The following is a 12,110-nucleotide window of genomic DNA, read 5'->3' as shown; positions in this document are numbered from 1 at the left end:
AAGCTGTTACACGCGTTGGTGAGACAACTTGGGCTGAAGTGTCAGCAGTACCGAAATAGCCATCTCTATATCTCCTTTATGTCAAATGCAAACAGTAATGGCTCCAAGCTTACTCAATACTTGGTTGAAATCAGTACCTAGATGAAGAATAGCTGGCTAAAGCTAAACCCAGGTGAGGCTGAAGCTGGTAGAAAGTATGCTGAAATACTTGCCTCTATTAGATTAATCTCCCACTATTGAGGGCAACTATCCTCAGATTGTTTTAGGATACTTTTGGGCTCCTCAATGCTTTTGGATGCCCAAATAACTGTGCCAGAAAATGTCCACTTCCATCCGTGAGACAAGGTGGATGAGGGAATATCTTTTATTGGACCAACTTGTGTTGGTGAGAGAGACAAGCTTTCAAGCTACCACAAAGCTCTTCTTCAGGTCTGGGAAAGGTACTAGAGCAGTGGTCACCAACACGGTGTCTGCCAGGGCATTTATGTGCATCCACCTAGTGACACAGTGTGAAAAGTACTGCCCAGCAGGGGAGAGAAGCCGCGGCCCCGCACCTGCCAGGGACAGAGAACTCCGGGGTTGCAGGCTGTGGGTGCCAGCAGCTTCTCTCCGAACTGCTAAAAAAAAAAAGCAACTTGGACTGCCGCTGCCCAAACTGCCAAAGCGCAAAAAAAAAAAACCTGCTCAGACTCTGCCGCCCCGAGAATGAATGGAATGCCACCCCTTGGCCTGTGCTGCCCCAGGCATGTGTTTGCTCCACTGGTGCCTGGAGCCAGCCCTGTACATGAGTATTCTTCCACTGCACTGATACTGCTGTTTTCTCGTGCTTTGTAATTTATTATTTTTTTAATATTTTGCCCCAAAATGAGTGGTTCAAATAAAAGACAATGTATGTATTATTTCAACGCAGAGTGGGAAGAATCCTATTGTTTTATTGAAAATAAAGGGAAATGTGTTTGCTTATTGTGCAGTGGTACCGTTGGAGTGCTGAAAAAACAACGTCGAACGCCATTTCCAAACTGATCATGGCTCTTTTGACACAAGCCATCCATTTAAATCTGAGTTGAGAAAGAAGAAAATGAATCAACTCAAATCAAACGTATCTGCCCAGCAATCTGTTTTCACTAGACAAGTGGTAAAGTCTAAAAGTGCTACTATTGCTTCCTTTAAAATTGCTTATCTGCTCACAAAGAAGAAAGATGGTGAATTGTTGAACAAAGTATTTTTGACTGGTGCTGATTGCCTATTTCAAGGATTTCCTAACAAACGTGACATTTTGTTGGCCATATGAAACTTCCAGTTATCAGACAACACAGTTACAAGGAAGATAAATGGAATTTCAAGCAACATGCAAACTCAGCTAAAGGATGACTTGGAAATATGTGACTGGTTTTCACTACAGTTCGATGAATTGACAGATATATCTGATACAGCACAGTTGGCAGTTATGGTGAGAATGGTATTTAGTGACTTCACCAAAAATGAAGAGTTACTAAAAGTATTGCCTATGAAAGGTCGAACAAAATGAGGACATCTATAATTTATTCAAATAATGCACAACATCAATTAGTATGCCACTTACACAAGCTGTCTGTGATCACCACAAATGGAGCACCGCCAATGGATTCATTGCACTCTGCAAGAAGAATGAATCCTTTCCGAACTTCATGTCTTATCACTGCATGATCCACCAAGAAGCTTTGTGCATCAAAGTTCTTTCTTTTCAACAGATAATGAATGTCGTTAATAAATAATTAACTCTATTCAAGCGAAACCTTTGCAACACCAACTTTTTAAGGCCCTGTTGGAAGATGTTGATGATGAACAATCTGATCTTTTCTTGCACACAGAAGTACGATGGCTGAGCAAAGGTAAAGTTCTTGCACATTTTTTAAACCTAACTGAAGAGATCAAAGAATTTCTGAAGTCCACAAATCAGAACTTCGAGCAACTAGAAGACTCCAGCTGGTTAATGGACTTGGCTTTTCTTGCCAACATCACTGACAAATTGAACACTTTAAATCTTGAGCTCCAGGGAAAAGAAACACGTGGCTCAAATGATAGGTTCTGTAAAATCATTCAAAGCAAAACTGATCTTGTGGCTGTCACATATGAAGACGAAGTCTCTCATACATTTCCCAAGTATGAAGAAAATGGTATCTGACAGTGATTTTAACCCATCACCATTTGTTATCCACATTCAAACACTTGTGAAACAATTTGAAAAGAGATTTCAACAGTTCACATCACTGAGCCTGTAGTTTTTCTAATGAATCCTTTTACTTGCCAAATAGAGGTAACAGAAATGGCTACATCAATTGCGAGTCTCATTCAAGTAAGAACAAAAGACGTGGAACTGGAGATTTTGGACCTTCAAAATGATATTGTTTTAAAATCCTGTGCAACAGATGAAAACTTTTGGAATGTGGTTGACCAAAAAAAGTTTCCTCCTCTTAAAAAAAATATGTAGCATACAAAATAAAATCTTATTTCAGTTCCACTTATCTATGCAAAGTTCTGTTTTCAACAATGACCATCATAAAATTAAAATACTGATCTTGGCTTACAGATGCCCATCTTGATGATTGCTTATGAACAGGACTATCATCCTACTCTCCCAACTATGAAAAATTAGCTGAAGAAATGCAGTGCCAAAAATCACACTGACTTTATTAGAAAAACCACGTGAATTAATGATACCTATTTTCCATTAAGTGCTGAAGAGTGTGCATGATTAACTTGTGTTTAAGTTTTTTTCATATTTGTTTGTTTATTGAAATCCAGATACAAGTAACAATACAAAAAGATTTTTTAATTAACCATAACTGGCTATGTATGTTAAAGTAAGAATAATAAATATATTTGGACCAGCAGTTCAATAATGTTTTATATATAGGACTGAAATATTACTAGCCTTACCTTCTGCTACAGCTAGTCTACATTTTTCCAAAAAACTGTCCAATCAAAAAATAATTTTACTTTTTTTAAATAAATAAGATGAAAACTGGTTATGATATTTATTTTGTAAAAATGCCTTAATTTTTCTTGCAAGTAGAAAAAAGAGCAAATTCACATGTTAAGGTGACGGAGTAATTGCCAAATAATTTATTTAATACCTTTAATATGAAAAATTACCTTTTTTATCTTATGAATTCATATATTATATAATATTAAGTATGATGTTTTTCATATTATTTAATGTACAAATACAAAATAAGCCTTGAAAAATTGTTGGCGCCCACCACACACTTCTGAAAACATGAATGTGCTATTGGCCACAAAAAGGTTGGGGACCACTGTACTACAGTATCACAGCTAACTGTGTAGCTCGAAAGCTTGTCTCTCGCACCAACACAAGTTGATCCAATAAAAGATATTCCCTCACGCACCTTCCTTCTCTAATACCCTGGGACCCACACAGCTACAACAACATGGCATACAACAATTCCATCTGTGGCTGATTAGAAGACTGTGCCAGTTCAGAGAGGCTTGTGAGTGCAGAAAACAGAATTTTCACAGGACCTTGACCTAGAATTTCTTACATCAGATAGAAACCACAAGCCTCAGCACAATCAGAACTAAATGCCAAAAAGGTTTATTTGACTAGCTTCCTTTCAGTGGGTCATGCACTTGCACATACAAAGACAAATCTGATAAAGTGTGAAACCATTTGTCCTACAGGCTGAAAAGTAAGAGTGATGCTATTTCCATTTTAAAGTACTTGGAAAATGTTCACTTACTAGAACAATGGGGGCTACATAAACTAAGGCCATGGCTACACTGGCGCTTTAGAGCGCTGCAACTTTCACGCTCAGGGGTGTGAAAAAAACACCCCCCTGAGCGCTGCAAGCTACAGTGCTGTAAAGCCTCAGTGTAAACAGTGCCGCAGCGCTGGGAGTGCGGCTCCCAGCGCTGCAAGCTACACCCGTAGAGGATGTGGAGTACGTGCAGCGCTGGGAGAGCTCTCTCCCAGCGCTGGCGCTGCGACCACACTTGAAACTTCAAAGCGCTGCCGCAAGTGTAGCCATACCCTTAGAAAGATAACGGTTAAACACACTCTCATGGATGCAACATCCTCAGGTCGAAAACTTATAACAATTTAATAGCTATATAACCACAGGAAGCGAAAAATAATGTATCCAACTGAAAAAGGAATTTAGGGAGCTAAAGTGGAGTTACCCAAAAAGATATCTGGCCAGAATTCAAGACTAACATCCTGACTCTCTCAAAAATGCTAGGGAATTAACAAGCATGTGTAGTCAAGACTGATTTTTGTCTCACCCAAAAGATGGCACCTTCAGTAATACAGTGCCCCTAATGCTAAGCTGATGCCCAGACTCTGTACTGGCTCTGAGGAAAAAGAGCCACCAATAAAATCTTGAATTTCCCTTGGAGGTCTTATTTAAGCACAGATCTGTCCTGGTGCTGCTTTAGGGGTATACTCTGAAACATTCAGATCTGAAGGCCATATATAACCTACTAGCCAAAGACAGCCAATAGTCCCTCTTAGGTAGATTTCCTACTGTCTGCAAAGTATGAGGTATGGAAAGTATCTACCCTGCCTTCTAACTGAAGAGACAAAATGACAAAGACCGTACCTGGTGTTAGTCTGGTCAAGGCTATAACAGACCAAGATGCCAGTCACAACAACACAAGGAATAAGAGTTTTGCTCTTGCGTTTTACCAAGTGTTCTAATGTGAACTTCCTGATGCACATAGATTTACTGCTCAGCTTCTTTTGCATCCAGGACTATAAGCTCTGGCTGGTCCTGGTGAAACATCTACCAGACTTTTTCACACCTACGCTTACCAGTGCCCATGGAGTGTGAGGGCTGCTGCCAGTGAATAGTCCATGGCAGGTCCAGGGTACAGATAGGCTGCAGGGAGGAGACCCAGCAAGAGGACACTGACAGCTCGCTCACTCGTCCAGTGCAGAGATGCAGCCTTGGAACCGGCTGCAAAAAAAAAAGCATTTTCAACACAGAGGTTTTTCTCACAATAACCCAATCTGAACAATGGTTAACTTATTCTGACCAGTTTTGTGCAGCTAGGTGCTTTCTTAGCCCTAGATACACAACCCTTAGCGGGGCAAAACCAGGTTGCCTTTGACTTATTGCTACAAACCATATTCGTAAGAACATAAGATTGGCAATACTGGGTCAGAACAATGGTCTATTTAGCGCAATACCTTGTCTTCTGACAATGGTCAGTGCCAAATGCTTCTGAGGGAATGAACAGAACAGGGCAATTATCAAGTGATCCATCCTGTCGTCCAGACCCAGCTTCTTACAGAGATTTAGGGGGACACAGAGCATGGGGTTGCATCCCTGGCCATCTTGGCTACCAGCCATTAATGGACTTATCCTCCATAAACTTATCTAATTCTTTTTTGAACCCTGTTATACTTTTGCTCCTCACAACTTCCCCTGGCAAGGAGTTTCAAAAGTTAGCTGTGCATCAAGTGGAAAAGTACTTCCTCTTGTTTCACGATACCTGTTTCCTACTAATTTCACTGGGTTACCCCAGGTTCTTGTGTTAAATATTCCTATTTTAAATACTGCCTTAAACACTTGTTTTAAATATCTCTTCTCTGAATGCTCCCTCTGCTGTTCAGAGAATATAGTTCCTTTAATTATGACACAGTCAACAATAGACTGAAAAAACTGATAGATGAGGCCAAAGCAAATGCCACCTTTATTACTTTCATGGCCTGCTGTTCATTAACAGGCCCTTTCACAAACACCACAGAACAGGCATTTTTTAAAACAATAGTAAAGGTTGTTGCCCTAGTGCTTAATTGTATCAGGAACTGCCAGCAGATGCAGTGCTTGCCAGTTCTGCCTCCTTGTGGCCATCACTGAGGGCCCTGCTCAGTACATGACAGTTTGAAAGGAGTGGCTGAAGAACAATGAAGCAGCGTAACAGGATAGAGAGGAAAGAACCCTGGGCACCAAGATGCATTGGTTCTATTTCCAGTTCTCCCATCAACTCTGTGTGACCCAAGGCAAGCCACCTCCCTTCTCTCTGCCTTAGTTTTTCATCTGTGATATGGGATAATGATATTGAAACCCGCCCCCCCATTTCTTTGTGAAATGTTTTAAGACCTTTGCATGGAGTGTGCTGTATCCATTAAGTATCTGGTACCTCTGTGATAACTCTATGAAGAGGTGAGTGCTTGAATTAGGATTGCTGTTATCTTAACAAGAGTAGGGGTTGGAGCCTCTGGGACTTCCCGAGGTATTCAGTGCCTAGAAGTAGCCCAAGAGGCCCCATGCTCTCAATCCTCTTCCATAGACAACTACCAATACACAGTTCTGTTTGCACAAAGTGACTCAGACAAGCACAGAAGTGGTAGTTTGGGTTCCTTGTAACCTTGCCTACTTTTCCTATACATTTTGGACATCAGTAGAAGAAATATGGTTCAAAGAGATGTTGACATATACTGAGGGAAGCAAGATACCTTACAATACACTGGCACTTAATAGCAGAGTGCTAGCAGCGTAAAGTTACAGAGAACTGATTTTAAACACACATGAAATCACTTGTCTAAATGCTTACTGCTGTTTGATCAGCATGAAATCATGAGCTGGAAAAGAGAGAGAACGTGAACTGTACCAAAAAGAAGACATGGAATTTCTCCTGCTCTGTGCAGGGTGACTGATATTAAACAAGAACTGCTGTGACAATGGAACAAAAAGATCACCAGTAAAACAACTGTAGTGGACTAATGTGCTACTACCATGAACTTCAAGAAACACTTTCCAACATGCAACAAGTTTCTTCTTGACATAAATGTAGCAAACTTTTTTTTTTTGAGTTGAACTTGTTTACATATTGAGACTGTCCAAGGCCGTGTTGTTTCAAGTAGAATGGTCTGTGGAAACAACTGTTAACACAGTGTGAGTAGTTATCATAGTACAAGAAAGTAGAAAACTTGGAGGGGACAAGGTGTGGGGTCAGCTTGGCTGTCACGTTTTTATCAGTTTGTTTAGTTGGTGTCTACATTCTTTCTATTTTCTGCCATGGGTTAGGGTAGAGGTCCCCAAACTATGGGGTGGATCCTCCAGGGGCCACGGAGGAAGGTTTGGGGGTGCACAACAGGACCCAGGCCAACCCCCACAGGAGGTGGGGAACGCCACCCAGACCCGATATGACCCCAGCTGCAGCTCCACTCCACCCCTACCCCAGCACCAGCACCAGCTCCACTCTGCCCTTTTTCACTATCTGCCACCAGGTCAGCTCCACCTCCAGCTCCGCTTCACCCGCAGCCCAGATCCAGGCACAGCCACAGCCCCGCTTCAGCCACAGCCCATCTCTGCCCTCATACCCTCTCCACCCCCAGGCCAGACTGACCTCTCGCCCCAGTTTCTCCTCCATCCCCAGTTCTATTCCCAGTTCCACCTTCAGCCCAAGCTCCTCTGCTGAGCCAACTGTGCAGTAATGGAAGGGGGGACACAGGCAGATTCCATTATTGGTGGTGGTGGTGACAGGAAAAGTTTGGGTTTAAAGGATATAAAATCCTAATTAATCCCTGGTCATAGCATTTCTCAGGTTTAATGGCATACATTATGACAGTCCTGGATTTCGGTCTTTGCCTGTTTATCTTACACCACTCTCCACTGATTCCTGCTATGTGGAGAAAGGAAATTTTGTCCAGCAATGAACCTTGCCTCCAGTTCATTCTTTCTAGCCTGACCTCAGATGGACCAGAAGCTCCTGTTCACTAGAGGAGCCACAATTTCTGCACCAAGCTTACAACAATCACCATCGATCTATGACAGGGCCATAAAAAGCACCACCCATTCTTTAATCTATCTTCCCTTTTCCTATCTTGTGGATTTCTGTGGAAATTGACTTGATTAAACTAACATCTTTGTTAGTAAACTGAGAATGTCTGTTTGAAACTCAGTCAATTTCTACAATTTGAGAGAGATGCTAAGGAAAAAAACAGTGGATTTAGAATGACACTTTTCCTGCACACTGTAGTAAAATGAAACTGCATGTGAGATTACCGCTAAGTTAGCTTTAGGTTGACAGAGAGAATCGTGAAGTTTTCAGCAGAAACCATGAAATGCAAAGTGAAGTCTAATAAGCCATAACAGCACTAGTTCCTGTCCATAAAGATGACTGCCAGAATTTTCAGGCAATACAAATTTCTATGCCCTTCAAAACAGGAGGGAAAAACCACACAGCAATTTGCAAATTTTTGTAGCATTGAATTATACTGTAGATGTTTACTTGTCCAACTCCTAATTTAAATTATGTCAATTGATTTTAAATCAAAAACTTGTTCAGATTAGGTGCAGTGAGTAGATAAGGCAACTTCTTATCTGGGACTATACAAATCACTCCATGAGGCCAAGAAAACACTAATGACTAGGGTGATTGAGCTGGTTGAAAGGGTCAGGATCAAATATCACATAAAAACAATAATATAGACAAAGAATAGCAGCTTCCCAAGTGGTTATTAACAGAACTTTTATCCCAACTTAGACTAACATACCATAGCTCCTGGGAGAGATGTGGATTTGATGTGCCAGAGTTGGCTGATCCAAGGTCGTTGTACAGGCAACCACAGGTCTGGTCAACAGACTTTTATTGAGAAGAACTGTCAACAAAACAAAGATCGATTAGTTGCCTTTTACACCCCCAAAACTTAAAAGTAAATCCCTGGAAGTTAAACTACAGCAACCTGCATCATAATCAATAAGCAATAAGAGTCCAGAGGGCTTCCTGAAAAGGAAAGCCAGTGGTTTCTTCAGAAAAGAGAATGCACAAAGAATAAAGAATACAAATTACATGCCACAAATAACACCTGGGGCGTGTGTGTGTGTGTGTATAAATGTGTTATTTGCAAAACTTTTCACAAGCCTGGTGTACACATGTGTCAGAGTTTCCCTACTAAGGATTTAATATCCAAAGCCCCATGCTTCCAAAAGTGAGGCGAGCTGCACCCAAAACAGTGCTTCATGGAATCTGAGACAAGAACATTAACCACCAACTGTGGCATGACAAACTTTGCAGTATTGTTGTGAGCATTAGGGAAATCTTGCCTTCATTTCATGAGCTAAACAAGCTACACTAGAAGAGACCTGCTCAATAAGCTCTTCTGGGTCTGCCAGATCTTTGTGGCATTGACTCATTCAATGGCTTGGCATAGCTGACACATATTAAAATGTTCTGCACATCTACAGTTAAGTAGTAATAATGCTATGCCTTTCACAAAGGGCCCTCAAATGAGCTTTTACTACCTCTTTAAAGCTCACACAGGCAGCTGGAGTGCTGCACAATACAACTGACAAAGCGTGAATTAACAGATAGTTTGGAGCAGTTGCTCTCAACCTTTCCAGACTACTGTATGCCTTTCTGGAGTCTGATTTGTCTTGCGTACCCTCAAGTTTCACCTCACTTCAAAAACTACGTCGCTTCCAAAATCAGACATAAAAATACAAAAGTGTCACAGCACACTATGACAAATTGCTTATTGTTCTCATTTTTACAATATAATTATCAAATAAATTAACTGGAATATAAATATTGTACTAACATTTCAATGCATGGTCTATACAGCAGTGTAAACAAATCATTAGCTGTATGAAATTTTAGTTTGTACTGACTTTGCTAAAGCTTTTTATGTAGCCCTGTTGTAAAACCAGGCAAATATCTAGAAGAGCTGCTATACCCCCTGGAAGACCTCTGTGTACCCTGGCTGAGAACCACTGGTTTAGTGACTCTAAACTCTCTGGGGAAAGGAGCATTTCTGGCTCTGCGTTTGTACAGCACCCAGCACAAGAGGCTCCAACCCACCTTCGAGCCTTGGGGCACCAAGCCATATAAACAGCAGCGGAGGAGATGGGAAAAAAGCAACAGCCACCCTCCACCCCCCAGGCCAGCCTGCAATGGGGGAGGCCGCCCTGAGCCGCGCAAACCACGGCATTCAGTGGGCAGGCAAGACCCAGGGGGCCCCAGACCCGCTCAGCACCAGGCAGGCGGGTATCCGCCCCTCGCCACAAAGGGGGTCGTCACTATCGCTGCCCCGCCCCACCCTGGCCCAGGCCCCACCGCGGTCACCGCCAGGGCTGGGAACAGAGCCCGCAACCCTGGCCCGGGGCAGCGCCGTGGAAGGGGCGCGCTGAGCCCCGCGCGCCCCCGACACTCACCCCGCCCCAGGCCTCGGGACCGCCACAGGCCCCCCCGGACCAGCAGCGCCGCCATCTTGGTGTCTGACCCTTCCCCGCCCCCGCGGCCCCAAGGGCGTCAGGGCACCCGGAAGCAGAAACAGAGCCGCCGGAGGCGGGTTGGCCTCGTCACTTCCGGTTCCGCCGGTGAAGGTCACAGCGGCCGGACTCGCCTTCCCCATGGCGGAGCCTGGCGGCCCGGACCCCGCGGTCTCCGAGCTGCAGCGGCTGGTGGCCGCTGAGGAGCAGCGGGCGCAGTTCACCGCCCAGGTACCTGCCCGAGGGGCCCCCCAGGCCCGCGATGGGCAGCCGGGCGCCAGCCAGCCCTGCACGCTCTTCCTGGGGCTCCTCCCACATCGGCCCCAACGGCGTCCAGAGCCTCAGTCACTGGGACCCCTGGCGCCACCCGCTTCCCCCAGGGGCTCCTCCTCCTCCCCCTAGATAACCGGTGCTGCGTGGCAGCTCACAGCCCCGGCACCTCTGGGCTTGCTCCATCAGTTAGGAATGTAAACATTGCTCAAGCCGCCGCCACTCTTTCGTTACAAATTAAGCCCTGCTTGTAACCCTCCCGGAGAGAGCAAGGCAGCCCCCTGTACATGTCCCTTGACACTCGTTTTGCGAGATGAATGTGTGTGGGGTAATGTGAGACAGTGACTTGGTTCAGTCCCTAATAAGTAGATGCATACAGCACAGAAATCACACTGTCTTTGGCATTAATGGACCCCTTTGTGTGTGTCAGTAGAAGGGCCAAGTACTGAATCGGCCACAGTGACTGAACTTCTCAGTTCCGAGGGTGATGGGCCCTTTAAGGATAAAGCACAGGGGGAAAGGATGGTGTTTTGGCAGGACTCCTAGACAAGTGATTTTTGTGCTCCTCTCATATTTTAGCTTTCCCATCTGTAAAATATTTGATTAAATAGTAGTAACTAACATGTTTTCTGTTCACATCAAGGTTCATAACTTCATGGACGTTTGCTGGGACAAATGTGTGGACAAACCTGGCTCAAAGTTGGACTCCAGAACAGAAAGCTGTCTAGCCAGTTGTGTGGAGAGATTCATTGATACCACGTTATCCATCACTAACCGCTTTGCTCAGATTGTACAGAAAGGAGGACACTGATTACTGCATTTCCCAACTCCAGACAACCCAATCCTTCCTATTCAGGTCGACAGACTTATCACCTGTCAGTGGAGCATAGTCACATGTTCTAAGCTACATTTTATCTGACACTTTCACAAATGCAGAGGTGGTTGAACAATCATCTGCGGAAAGCACAGTTGTCCCTGTGAATTCTTTAGCTGCACTGAACTGTTCACAAATGCATCATCATACTGCAATTTAATTAACGATCAGGAACACTCATCCAAACAAGTCTTGTGATGTGAAAGTGTATATTGCTGCTTTTCTAAGTCTTATCTAATTAGAGGAAAGTAGAGAAAAGATGTGCTTGTACCGACACAGGGGATGTGCATAGTATCTTAGCATCAAAATTAAACTTTAAAAATGTAATACGAATATAAATGTTTTCAATGAACTAATAAATTAATGAAAACTCTTGTTCTGCTGGAGTGTTTGAAGTCTAAATGTAGAAGCTGCACAGTAGGATAATGAATGAAAACCAAAAAGTGAAACTGATTAAAAGCTTATTGCTAAGGCCTAGTCTATTGCACAGCAGTTCTGTGGCTGTGAAATTTGCTGCACGCTCCAAGCTTTTTTTTCTTTTATATCGGTGACAGCCCCTCTGGTTATAAAGATGATCTTCAAAATGTCAGTGTAAATTGATATAGTACCTGAAATTTTGTCTGTATTAGAAAAGTTGTACTGGTTTAACTAAATGTAGTCAAACAGGTGGAAGGCCCTATTACAGAAGCATTTTCATTGGGTTAACCCTCACTTATATCAGCTTAGCTTAATTTGGCAGTACACTAATG

The 12,110-nt window shown here is 43.3% G+C and overlaps 2 protein-coding genes across 4 annotated transcripts in view; one reads left to right on the top strand and one right to left on the bottom strand.

The window, feature by feature from the left end:
- The window catches only part of BCO2 (beta-carotene oxygenase 2), an 87,146-nt gene extending 76,878 nt beyond the window's left edge, over window positions 1-10,268 (bottom strand). Inside the window, exons 1-3 of one of the 3 annotated variants that reach the window (XM_030538023.1) lie at window positions 10,161-10,263; window positions 8,504-8,608; window positions 4,811-4,955 (exon numbers count right to left, since the gene is read on the bottom strand). In XM_030538023.1, coding sequence (XP_030393883.1) covers window positions 4,811-4,955; window positions 8,504-8,608; window positions 10,161-10,215 — 305 coding nt within the window. In that variant the 5' untranslated portion in view covers window positions 10,216-10,263. Of the gene's footprint in view, window positions 1-4,810; window positions 4,956-8,503; window positions 8,609-10,160 lie in introns of those variants that run through there. The other 2 variants (XM_030538018.1, XM_030538020.1) reach the window with 2 other exon arrangements.
- Window positions 10,269-10,309: 41 nt separating this feature from the next.
- On the top strand, window positions 10,310-11,738 carry TIMM8B (translocase of inner mitochondrial membrane 8 homolog B). The gene is made up of 2 exons (XM_030538044.1): window positions 10,310-10,448; window positions 11,131-11,738. The coding sequence occupies exons 1-2, from the start codon at window positions 10,359-10,361 to the stop codon at window positions 11,296-11,298; spliced, it is 258 nt and encodes an 85-aa protein (XP_030393904.1). The 5' UTR covers window positions 10,310-10,358; the 3' UTR covers window positions 11,299-11,738.
- The last annotated feature ends 372 nt before the right edge of the window (window positions 11,739-12,110 follow it).

This window comes from Gopherus evgoodei, chromosome 19 (assembly GCF_007399415.2).
Source record: "Gopherus evgoodei ecotype Sinaloan lineage chromosome 19, rGopEvg1_v1.p, whole genome shotgun sequence".
Taxonomy (NCBI): domain Eukaryota; kingdom Metazoa; phylum Chordata; order Testudines; family Testudinidae; genus Gopherus; species Gopherus evgoodei.
This window is presented reverse-complemented; position numbering and strand designations above follow the sequence as displayed.

Coding starts and splice junctions, on each gene's coding strand:
- TIMM8B (XM_030538044.1), top strand. CDS start 10,359: ATGGCGGAGCCTGGCGGCCCGGACCCCGCGGTCTCCGAGCTGCAGCGG. Junction 10,449..11,130: donor GGGCGCAGTTCACCGCCCAG/GTACCTGCCCGA, acceptor GTTCACATCAAG/GTTCATAACTTCATGGACGT.